Here is a 13,546-nt window from a genome sequence, read left to right as displayed (position 1 = left end):
AGTTGCAGAAGGTGCGTTCAATTACTTTAAAGGGCGCACCAGACTTGGTTGAGTGGCTCGCTCAGCCTTACTCTTCTGCACCCTCCTCATCCTCTCGATCTGCACCCTCTTCTTCACTCTCTGCTATGTGCACCCCCAAAGACACTACCACCAACAACACCACCACCACCACCACATACCTTCCGCTTCAGTCACAGGAATTATTTTCAGATCCATATCAAGAGGACATTTCTGATGCGCAGCCACTCTTGGTATTGGATCAGGAAGAGGAGGTAGCAACAACCACTACTCAGCAGTCTGACGACAGTACCCAGATCAGCCCAAGGAGGAGGTTGGTCCCCGGTGTTGCTGCTTACTCCGAGATGTCTCCTTATAGCGGTAGGGAGGAGAAGCAGGAATAACTTACATTGCACAGGAGGGACAAAGCAGACTGCAAATGTATCAGGAGCGAGTCATCGACGATGTACGGTCACATCTGGCGCTCCCATGACACCGGCACATGGCTCCGCAGTGTGGGCTTTTTTTAACGTGTCCGCTGCTGACAATAGCATTGCCATCTGTAATCTTTGCAGTCAACGCATTAGTCGCGGTAAGCCCAACACTCACCTAGGTACGACCGCCTTAAGAAGGCACATGAGCAGCCATCACCGAGCCGAGTGGGAGCAACGGAACACACAAAGCCACACTGCAGGCTCTCACCATCCAGCCTCGTCTTCTACTTCTCCTTCTCCTCTCCCCTCACAATTGTCCTCCACTCCACCTTCCATCACGCCAAGCTCACGTTTTTCTGCAAAAAGGCAGGCTTCCGTGGGCCTAATGTTCGAGCGTAAAAAAATGATGACGTCGGATAACCCTCTTGCCCAACGGTTGACGGCTGGCTTGTCAGAACTGATAGCCCGCCAACTACTGCCATATAAACTGGTGGACTCGGAGGCCTTTTGCAAATTTGTGGCCATTGGAAAACCACAATGGAAGGTCCCAGGAAGGAAGTATTTCTCAGAGAAGGGCATCCCAGAGCTATATGGCCATGCTCAGCGGCAAGTGAATGTATCTCTGGCACACAGTGTCGGTGCCAAGATACATCTGACCACACATGGTCTAGCAAACACGGGCAGGGAAGGTATATCACTTTTACTGCCCACTGGGTGAACCTTCTGACTGCCGTCAAGCATGTAACCCGTGGCACCCATGTAGATTTGGTTTTACCACCACGGATTGCATGCAGGCCTAACTCTTCTTCTCCTCCTCCTCCTACTCCATCCTCCTCCCTCTGCTCCTCGGCTGACTCCTCCTTTTCCGCTGCTAGCGTCTCTTCCGCTGCGCCGCCCAAGCTCCCCAGAACCTATTCGACATGCCAGGTGAGACGTTGCCATGCCGTGCTGCGTCTGTTGTGCCTGGAAGCCAAGAGCCACACTGGCCCGGCACTCCTTTCAGCTTTGCGTTCACAGGCAGATCAGTGGCTAACACCGCTCAATTTGACAGTTGGTAAAGTGGTGTGTGACAACGGTGCCAATCTGCTTAGCACATTGAAACAGGGCAAAATCATGCACGTGCCATGCATGGCACACGTCTTAAACTTGGTCGTGCAGCGATTCCTTGTCAAATAACCTGGGGTCCAGGACATCTTGCGTCAGGCAAGGAAAATCTCGGCCCATTTCAGAGGATCTTACACGGCCATGGCTCGCCTTGCTGACATTCAGCGGCGACACAATCTGCCGGTCAGACGTCTTATTTGCGATTGCCCGACGCGATGGAACTCAACCTTCTATATGCTTGATAGGCTGCTCCAGCAGAAACGTGCAGTTAACGTCTACCTGTATGAACTCTGCGGCAGAACAGGTTCTGGGGAGCTGGGGTTTTATTTCACCGCGCCAGTGGCTGCTCATGCGCGACGCATGCAGACTTCTGCGCCCATTTGAGGAGATCACCAAACTGGTCAGTCACAGCCATGGCGCCATCAGTGACATGGTACCTTATGCCTTCTTTATGGAGCGTGCATTGCGTCGTGTCATTGATCAAGCTGTGGAGGAGCAGGAGCGGGAAGATGAGGAAGTCGCAATGCTGGATGAATTCCCAGGGGGGGCTACTCTATCTGAGACAAGTGAACAACAGGAGTCTGAAGAGGAGTCAGAGGAGGATGGTGCCGGGGCAGATGAGGAGGAGCAAGAAGAGCATGCTTTAAACCTTTCTGGGATCCCTGTTGTGCGTGGATAGGGAGAGGAGAATGAAGAGGACGACATTATCCTGGATGATGAGCAGGAGCCAGGCCACCACACCGCTTCCAGTTTAGTGCAAATGGGGGCCTTCATGCTCCAGTGCTTTAATAGGGACCCCCGTATAAAAAGCATAAGGGTCAAGGACCAGTACTGGGTGGCAACGTACTTAGACCCCGGTACAAACACAAAAGGGCGGAAATGTTACCGCCGTCACAGAGGGCTGGCAGAATGGAGCACTTCCAGGCCTTGCTTCGAGAAATGCTGCATTCTGCTTTTGCGTGCGCTGGCAGAGGAGCAATTCCCACTCCCAGAGAAGGAGTTGCGGGTACCAATCCAACAGCGCCTGCAAGAAGAGGCCGGTTTGAAGATGTGTTGGTGACTTCGGATATAAGGTCATTCTTTCAGCCGACCCATCGATAGGTGTCATCCGGATCCAGCATCAGGGAACGCCTAGACCGTCAGGTGTTCGACTACATCGGGTTAACGGCCGATGTGGACGCTCTGAGGAGTGATGAACCCCTGGACTACTGGGTGGGCAGGCTTGACCTCTGGCCAGAGCTTGCCCAATTTGCAATGGAACTGTTAGCTTGCCCCTCATCCAGTGTCCTGTCCGAAAGGACGTTCAGCGCAGCAGGGGGGATTGTGACCGATAAGCGTACTCGCCTAGCTCACGACAGTGTTAACTACCTCACATTTCTAAATATGAATGAGGCATGGATCTCGGAGGAATTCAACACATGTGACCAGTAGACCATGTATATGTCTATAAACAATTTTTTTAATCGAGCATAGAGACTTTCTTTCTTCATTTGGCTCACTTCCTTGTCCAAAAAAAGCACACCGTACTATATGCCCGTACCCTCCTCTTTGAAGAGGTTGAGCGGTGTCATATTTCTACTGGGGCTGCTTATTATGAGGGGCTCCCACCATCCCTGTGCTGTGCTGACATCCTCCTAGGGCTGTACCTCTGCTGTGCATATTATGAGGGGCTCCCACCATCCCTGTGCTGTGCTGACTTCCTCCTGGGGCTGCTTATTATGAGGGGCTCCCACCATCCCTGTGCTATGCTGACATCCTCCTGGGGCTGCTTATTATGAGGGGCTCCCACCATCCCTGTGCTATTCTGACATCCTCCTGGGGCTGCTTATTATGAGGGGCTCCCACCATCCCTGTGCTATGCTCATTATGAGGGGCTCCCACCATCCCTGTGCTATGCTCATTATGAGGGGCTCCCACCATCCCTGTGCTATGCTGACTTCCTCCTGGGGCTGCTTACGGTGCAGGTGTCAGTGCTGTATATCACGGTGCTGATGTCAGTACTCTTTATCACGGTGCTACTGTCAGTGCTGTATATCACGGTGCTGGTGTTAGTGCTTTATGTCATGCTGCTGATGTCAGTGCTCTCTATCACGGTGCTGTTGTCAGATGACTCTATCACGGTGCAGGTGTCATTGCTGTATGTCACGCTGCTGATGTCAGTGCTCTCTATCACGGTGCTGCTGTCAGTGCTGCATTTCACGGTGCTGGTGTTAGTGCTTTATGTCACGCTGCTGATGTCAGTGCTCTCTATTATGGTGCTGTTGTCAGATGACTCTATCACGGTGCAGGTGTCATTGCTGTATGTCACGCTGCTGATGTCAGTGCTCTCTATAACGGTGCTGCTGTCAGTGCTGTATATCACGGTGCTGGTGTTAGTGCTTTATGTCACGCTGCTGATGTCAGTGCTCTCTATCACGGTGCTGCTGTCAGTGCTGTATATCACGGTGCTGGTGTTAGTGCTTTATGTCACGCTGCTGATGTCAGTGCTCTCTATCACGGTGCTGCTGTCAGTGCTGTATATCACGGTGCTGGTGTTAGTGCTTTATGTCACGCTGCTGATGTCAGTGCTCTCTATCACGGTGCTGTTGTCAGATGTGAATTGTTTGTTCTGGTATCATACAAAAAAAAAAATTTGTGCTTGTCCCATCGGATAATTTCACATGAACTATCATGATCGGCTCTCGAAAGCTGTATACTAATGATCAGATTATCTCACAATTGCTCCAAAAGTGGTATTTTTATTTTGTTTGTTTTTCTTGTTGTTCTTTTGTGATTCGGCACTGCGCCACTTTAACTGACAATTGCGCGGTCGTGCGACGTGGTTCCCAAACAAAATTGATATCCTTTTTTTCTCATAAATAGAGCTTTCTTTTGGTGGTATTTGATCACCCCTGCGGTTTTTATTTTTTGTGCTATAAACAAAAAAATAGCGACAGTTTTGAAAAAAACGCATTATTTTTTACTTTTTGTTATAGTAAATATCCCCAAAAAATATATAAAAAAAACATTTTTTTTCCTCAGTTTAGGCCGATATGTATTCTTCTACATATTTTTGGTAAAAAAAAAATCACAATAAGCAGTTATTGATTGGTTTGCGCAAAAGTTATAGAATCTACAAAATAGGGGATAGTTCATGGCATTTTTATTGATTTTTTTTTTTTAGAAGTAATGGTGTCGATCAGTGACTTTTATCATGACTGCGACATTATGGTGGACACATCGGACAATTTTGACACATTTTTGAGACCATTGGCGTTAAAGTGTTTGTAAACCCTTTACAACCACTTTAAACTACAGGCAAGCCTATAATTAGGCTTACCTGTAGCTGCACTGGATATCTCTTAAACCTGCATGGTTTAGGAGATATCCCTGTATTTGCATGTGCTGACGTCATGAGGCACATGCGCACTTAAGCCAACTGAAGCAATGGCACGTACGTGCCGTTGCTTCAGTTGTACTGTGCCCTTCCCGGCGGCTCCCGCCCATGCGTGAAAGTGACGTCATCAGCCAATCACAACGCTGGAGCCGCGATACCAGGAAGTAACCTCCGGGATAGATGTCGCAGGGCAGAGGGGGAGACAAGGACGGCTGCGGGGGGCTTCATTCTCGGGTAAGTAATTCATAATGAGCTAGTATGCTATGCATATTAGCTCATTATGCCTTTATCTTGCAGGGTGTTTTTTTTTTATTATTATGGTTTACAACCACATTAATACAGCGATCAGTGCTAACAAATTGCATTGATTACTGTAAAAATGTCATGGCAGTGAAGGGGTTAACCACTAGGTGGCGCTGTAGGGGTTAAGTGTGTCCTAGGGAGTGATTCTAACTGTAGGGGGGAGAGACTGTGTGTGACACATCACTGATCACCACTTCCAATTACAGGGAGAGCTGATCAGTGACACTGCCATTAGGCAGAACAGGGAGATGCTTGTTTACATTAGCATCTCCCCGTTCTTCCTCACCATGAGATGATCACGGGTATGCCCGTGGACATCGAGTCTGCGGGACCCACGATCATGGTCACGGAGCCCCCGACGCCGCCTCTTAAAGGGCAATGTACAGGTACATTATTTTGCCTGTACGTGCCCTTCTGCCGCAGTATATTTGTGTGAGCCGGTCGGGAAGTGGTTAAGCTGGATACACATTTTACAATTTTTGTTGTTCAATTCGTTTACATTTGCCTTCAACTATGTAGTGCAAGTGCCTGCCTGATTACATACAATTTAAAAGTGTTTAGGATTGACCTCATATTATATGGTTTAAAGGGAAATTGTACAAGAAAATTTGGACCACATTTGTATAGTTTGTAGCCAGCTTTAGGCATTAGTTTTACGTGTATTTATTCAGCATGAAGACAGTGCATCTTTAGTAAATCAGCTCCATATCCTCTATGCATTATGGGAAATATTTGGGTTCCTTCTACTAGAACTATCCCTTGATTTTCCTGTGTGTGGCTATTTTTATATTCCATCATTACACTGAAAAACCAGCTCGTCCAGCTCCCCCACTCAGACCTCTCACCCCTCTCTACCATCACACTGACACCACTCAGCCGACACACCCAAAACACTACAACTACTTGTGATTGGTGGGTCGGAGTGAGTGGGCGGGGCGGTGCTGCCAGAGATACGATGTGTTTGGTTTCCTGGGTGTGTAGCTGTGTACACATGTACCGGCTCTCCCGGGCTACGGACATTCGCTGTCTGTGGGATGCTGCATGGGTGAATGATGGCGGCTAACACTTCCCCCCGACCCACGGGGTCCACCCTACTACTGCCTGTCAGCGAACTGCTCCACATGCCCCTGGAACAGGTGAGTGCAAGGATGGTGGATACACTACTCTGCTCTGTACACGGCATACACCTGACCTGTACAGTATACACCATACATCTGTACAGTATACACCATACACAGCATACACATGTACAATATACACCATACACAGCATACACCTGTACAGTATACACAGCATACACCTGTACAGTATACACAGCATACACCTGTACAGTATACATCATACACCTGTACAGTATACATCATACACCCGTACAGTATACACCATACACAGCATACACCCGTACAGTATACACCATACACAGCACACACCTGTACAGTATACACAGCATACACCTGTACAGTATACACAGTATACATCATACACCTGTACAGTATACATCATACACCCGTACAGTATACACCATACACAGCATACACCTGTACAGTATACACAGCATACACCTGTACAGTATACACAGTATACATCATACACCTGTACAGTATACATCATACACCCGTACAGTATACACCATACACAGCATACACCTGTACAGTATACACAGCATACACCTGTACAGTATACACAGTATACATCATACACCTGTACAGTATACATCATACACCCGTACAGTATACACCATACACATCATACACCTGTACAGTATACACCAGACACAGCATACACCTGTACAGTATACACCATACACAGCATACACCTGTACAGTATACACAGAATACACCTGTACAGTATACACCATACATATCATACACAGCATACACCTGTACAGTATATACAGCATACACCTGTACAGTATACACAGTATACATCATACACCTGTACAGTATACATCATACACCCGTACAGTATACACCATACACATCATACACCTGTACAGTATACACCATACACAGCATACACCTGTACAGTATACACCATACACAGCATACACCTGTACAGTATACACAGAATAAACCTGTACAGTATACACCATACATATCATACACAGCATACACCTGTACAGTATACACAGCATACACCTGTACAGTATTTACAGCATACACAGCATACACCTGTACAGTATACACAGCATACACCTGTACAGTATACACATCATACACCTGTACAGTATACACAGCATACACCTGTACAGTATACACAGTATACAGCATACACCTGTACAGTATACACCATACACATCATACACCTGTACAGTATACACCATACACGGCATACACCTGTACAGTATACACATCATACACCTGTACAGTATACACTTGTACAGTATACACCTGCACATATACACAGTATACACATGTAGAGTACAGTACACACAGCATACACCTGTACAGTATACACCATACACAGCATACACCTGTACAGTATACACAATATACACCATACAAAGCATACACATGTAAAGTATACAGCATACACATGTACAGTATACACAGCATACACCATACAAAGCATACACATGTAAAGTATACAACATGTACAGTATACACAGCATACACCTGTACAGTATACAACCTTATACTGTGCATGGGATCAGTGTCTGCTCTGCTTTACATATATTGTGCTTTACATTGCCCATACATGTACAGATCTGTCTGGGGCTATTGAATGACAGGACATGGGTGTCTCCATCAAATTAATCAACAGTCGTTTTTGCCAAACGCAGCAACCAGCTGCGCCCAATCCTGGCAATTTGATAAAAGTAGCAGGGGATTGGTCACCGTACTAAGTTTGATTGAAGTAATCTGATTCATTTTAGCTTGAATGTTAGTTGTATTTATTACAGGCACTTATATAGCGGCTTCAGTTTTACACAACGCTTTACATATACACTCACTGGCCACCTTATAAGGTACTCCTTGCAGGTATCGGGTTGGACCCCCTTTTACCTTCAGAACTGCCTTCATTCTTCATGGCATAGCTTCAACAAGGTGTTGGAAACATTCCTCAGATTCCTTGTTGGCTGCACATCCATGATGTGAATCTCCCAATTCACCACATCCCGATGGTGCTCTATTCTATTGAGATCTGGTGACTGTGGAAGCCATTAAGTACAGTGACCTCATTATCATGTTCAAGAAACCAGTGTAGAGATGATTTGAGCTTTGTGACATGGTACATTATCCTGCTGGAATTATCTACCAGAAGATGGGTACGCTGTAGTCATAAAGGGATGGACATGGTCAGCAACAATACCCAGGTAGGCTGTAGCATTTAAACAATGCTCAATTGGTTCTAAGGGGCCCAAAGTGTGCCAAGAAAATATCGCCCACACCATTACACCACCACCACCAGCCTGAACCATTGCTACAAGGCAGGATGGATCCATGCTTTTATGTTGCTTACACCAGTAGTTCTCAACCTCAGTCCTCAAGTTCCCCCAACGGGCCATGTTTTGGGAACTTCCCTTAGATAAAATAGCTCTTATCAATACCATGTTATTGATTTAAAGCAGCTGTGCAAAGTAAAGGAAACCCTAAAAACATGGCCCGTTGGGAGTACTTGAGAAATCGAGACTAATCAGACCAGGCAACGTTTTTCTAATCTTCCAATTTTGGTGAGCCTGTGCGAATTGTAGCTTCAGTTTCCTGTTCTGAGCTGACAGGAGTGGCACCCGGTGTGGTCTTCTGCTGCTGTAGTCCATCTGCTTCAAGGTTCAATGTTTTGTGCGTGCAGAGATGATATTCTGCATGCCTTGGTTGTAACGAGTGGTTATTTGAGTTACTGTTGCCTTTGTTTCATCTGGAACCAGTCTGCCCATTCTACTCTGACCACAACAAGGCATTTTTCTCCACGCAACTGCCACTCACTAGAGATCTTCTCTTTCTTGGACCATTCTCTATAAACCCTAGAGATGGCTGTGTGTACAATCCCAAAGGATAATATTTAGTTTGGCTGACCCCATGGTCATTCACAATTTAGGTGTCCTCAGGCTTTGGGGAGATTGAGATAATCTTTTGAGAAATATTGCAGATCCTCATTGTTAAAAGATGTTCACAGATATAGGAGAGTGTAGATGATCCAACTGCTGAGTATTTCACAAACAGGAACATTCTTCTTGGCTGCAGTTCCTGTTCATATCATTGGAAAGGGGAAGAAGTCAGGGACACAAATAGGCACTGTTAGCACTTATTATGACACAGAAGAGGATTATTGATTTGGACAGGTTCTCCAGATAGTGCTTATGTAGGAGGTTCAGGGGCCTCCAATGTATGTGAGATTGTTTCCTGACCCAATCAAAAAAGTTTACTCATACCCATGGATAGCTTAACCACTTGCTTACTGGGCACTTAAACCCCCCTCCTGTCCAGACCAATTCTCAGCTTTCAGTGCTGTCGCACTTTGAATGACAATTGCGCGGTCATACAACATTGTACCCAAATTACATTTTTATAATTTTTTTCCCTCAAATAGAGCTTTCTTTTGATGGTATTTGATCACCTCTGCGTTTTTTATGTCTTTTTTTGTTAAAACAATTAAAAAGACCGAATTAAAAAAAATATATATATTTTTTATATTTTGTTATAAAATAAATTGGGTCATTTTTCTCCTTCATTGATGTACGCTGATGAGGCTGCACTGATGGGCACCAATGGGCTGCACCGATAGGGCAGCATTGGTGGGCACTGATAGGCGGCACTGAGAGGCGGCACTCATAGATGGCACTGATGGGTGGCAGTGATGGGCACTGATGGGTGGCAGTGATGGGCACTGATCAGCACTGCTAGGTGGAACTGATGAGGCACTGATTGGCACCACTGGTTGGCATTGATAGGTGGCACTTGTGGGCATTGATAGGTGGCACTCATGGACATTGATAGGTGGCACTGGTAGGCACTGTGGACACTGGCAGGTGGCACTGGCAGGGGGTATTGATTGGCGCAGAGGAGGAGGCAGATGTGCCTCCTTCCTCTTCAGGACCGATGTCCCTTGAACATAAGCCGGTGATCGGATTTTTTTTCTCCTAACGCTATCAGCGTGAGAAAAAAAAAAAGATTACTGAGCTTTTGTTTGCACACGTGATCAGCGGTCATTGGCTGACAGCTGATCACGTGGTAAGGGGCTGGAAATTCAGGTCCGTGCTGTAGCCGTCATTTGGCTATAGCGTGGACCTCAAGTGGTTAAAGTAATATTAAAGTATAACTAAAGGCAAAACTGTATTTTTAGTTTTGTATGGAATGAAAATGGATTAGAATGTCAGTTTTTATTGCTGTTTTCCCCCGTTAAGGCAACTTTCACACTGCAGTGACCGGCCATTAGCGTTAAAGCGCCACTCCTTTTTGTGGCGTTTTTTTGGCCACTAGCAGGGGGCTTTTTAACCCAAAGAAGGGATTAAAAGCGCCTGTGTTGCGGCGCTTCCGAAGCGCTTTTTAGCCACTTTGGAATCACTGCCCATTCCCACCAAACAACCCCAAAGATGCTGCTTGCGGGACTTTTCCTAACGTCCCACAAGCACACCACCCCAGTATGAAAAGTCACACTGAAATGAATGGAAGGTGGGTTTTAGGCGTTATTTAGAGGCTATTTTCTAGCGCTAAAACGCCTAAAAACTGGCTCAGTGTGAAAGGGGTCTAAGGGAAAATCAACCTCTCTATTTGTCCTCTTTAACATTATCATTGAAAGTAAAAGTAGAATGAAATCCCACATTTTTGGTGTCCCCAGAAAAGTAATGGAGAGGAAATCTTTCCATTGGGATACTAGTTCTTGGTGACCTGGGTGTCATTTCTGGCATAGGAGAAAAGTCTGCTGGAGGTACATATACATCAGCTGAATATTTCAATCTGGCTATTTTGGCTGAAATATAAGGCAAAGTAATGTCAGCCTAATAATGTTTGGTTCACCTAATATCGGCTAGTAGTGGCTTTCCCTGATGGCACCCGCCGAAGAGGAGGAGTCTGGAAAAGAAGGATCAGGGCTGCTCTGTGCAAAACCAGTGCACAGAGAAGGTAAGTGTAACTTGTTTGTTATTTTAGTTAAAAAAAAAACCTGAAGGTTTACTATCCCTTTAACCCTTATCTACATATTCTACCCCAAGTTATATCCACAAACTGACAATAGCCAGTAGCATACTTAACTGTAGCCTTTAAGTTTCTTAATCAGGCATTTAATGCCCGAGGCAAGCTTAAGCAAGCACTCCACCCAAAAGTTTACATTAATTATTGGGCAGAGTTTACAAAGCTATTACTGTTTAAATCACAGTAGATGATTAGGTGTCCTTTTTAATAAGGTGCAATTTAGAGCACCTTTACACATAGTGGCTGTTCACCATGTATTAAGCTCTCAGAAGAGAAAATGTTTAACATTAGAGCTTTTCTTTTCTGAGACGAGACATGAATAGAATATATGGTTAATGCAAGCAATGGGTAGTGTATATGAGATCACGGGCTCAAATGATACGCAAGGGGAAAAAAATAAAAATAAATGCAAGAAAATAAGAACATAAAATACCCACAGGAACTGGAGCATACATTTATATTTATTTTACATATTATTTATGTGTATCTGAGTGTAATTATGGCCATACAAATACACTTGGGTACAAGTGTAACAAAAATATCTTCATGTAAATAAAACACCATTATTCATGAATGATCCCCCCCTCCTGTTGGTCTTTCTTTAACTTTTATTTCTCTTATTACTGCTTTCATGTATAAGGGACAAGAATATACTGGCAGTCCAGTGTGGGAATATAAGTGAGATAAACCCCTAAGCAATAGGAAATGTATTTTTTAGAGTGGCCTTGTTTGCGTTTTTCTGTGTATATATAGATATGGGGCCACCCTGTGTATGTGTGTGTGTGTGTATGTATATGTATGTGTGTGTATGTGTGTGTGTGTGTATATGTATATATATATATATATATATATATATATATATATATATATATATATATATATATATATATAATTGAATTGCCATGAGAGGAAGGCTGCCTGCGACTTCCATCTTGGTACTGCTTACACTTGGTCGCATAAAAGCAGCAGCGGCCATCTTGGTGCACCCAGCCCGAAATATATGGGCTGGGTGTAACAAGATGTCCACTGCTGGCTTACTGCGGTCAAGTGCATGGTGTACCAAGATGGGCGTCGGGATGTCCAAACGCTGATGTCGAAACTTCCATTTTTTTCGCCCGCTGACTTCTGGTTGTGCCGGTCGCCTAATCTGATGAAACGCCGCCTCTCCCAGGCATCGTGAGCAAATGCTCATCAAATCATCAAATGCTCGGTACCTATACAAGTATCGGTACAATCTCTTTCTCTCTCTCTCTCTCTCTCTCTCTTCATACTTTTGGCTCTGTATGCCACCAGATCTGTAGACTTTTAGCTTTAACCACTTGCCGCCTGCCATATAGCAAAATGACGGCGGCAAAGTGGTTTCATATCCTGACCGATATATGATATCGCCAGGATATCAAGCCGCTTCCTGCATTGCAGCGATCGTTGTTGCGGTGTGTCAGTCTGACACACCGATCTAGGTAAAGAATCTCTGACGGAAACTCTTTACCACTGTGATCAGCCGTGTCCAATCACGGCTGATCACAGTGTAAACTGGAAGAGCTGTTGATTGGCTTTTCCTCACTTTCGTCTGTCAGACATGAGTACAGGAGAGCCGATCGGCTGCTGCTCTCACAGGGGGGGTCTGTGCTGATTGATTATCAGCTAGAGGTCGACCGATATATCTGCGTTTTTTAATTAATCGGCATCGGCCGATTGTGCTGTTAAAAAAGGCCGATTATATATTCAGCGCGACTTGCAAATGACTTCAGTAATAGAAGTCAGTGCAAGTTGCCTAGAGACTTGAGTGAAGCGACTTGTCTCCTCTCTGGGCAGTCTGCCAAGAAAAGATCAAAAAGATACAATGTTTATACTTGAATGAATGAACTCAGCTCAGTGTGTAGAGTTCTCAGTTTAACCATTTAAAGACTAAATCTTTTTTGACACTTGATGCTTACAAATAAAAATCCTGTATTTTCTGCTAGAAATTCACCTAGAACCCCCAAAACTTATATATCTTTTTTTAGCAGAGATCCTAGGGAATAAAATAGCGGATGTTGCAATATTTTATGTCACACGGTATTTGCGCAGCGGTCTTTCAAACTCATTTTCTTTTTGGGGAAAAAATACACAGATTAAAAAAAAAAAAACAGTAAAGTTAGCACATTTTTTTTTCATCCAAAAGTTTTGATTACCTGTTTTTGTGTAATATAAAAGAAAGG

At 44.9% G+C, this 13,546-nt stretch overlaps 1 protein-coding gene across 1 annotated transcript in view; it reads left to right on the top strand.

Moving 5' to 3' along the window:
• Positions 1-6,171: 6,171 nt before the first annotated feature.
• The window catches only part of MBOAT1 (membrane bound glycerophospholipid O-acyltransferase 1), an 84,576-nt gene continuing 77,201 nt past the window's right edge, over positions 6,172-13,546 (top strand). Inside the window, exon 1 of the mRNA XM_077492263.1 lies at positions 6,172-6,350. Within this exon, the coding sequence (XP_077348389.1) occupies positions 6,264-6,350 (87 nt within the window). The 5' untranslated portion in view covers positions 6,172-6,263. The remainder of the gene's footprint in view (positions 6,351-13,546) is intronic.

Source organism: Lithobates pipiens, unplaced genomic scaffold, assembly GCF_037356315.1.
Source record: "Lithobates pipiens isolate NorthernLeopardFrog02 unplaced genomic scaffold, aLitPip1_a1.2 Scaffold_19, whole genome shotgun sequence".
NCBI classification, from domain to species: Eukaryota; Metazoa; Chordata; class Amphibia; order Anura; family Ranidae; genus Lithobates; species Lithobates pipiens.
This window is presented reverse-complemented; position numbering and strand designations above follow the sequence as displayed.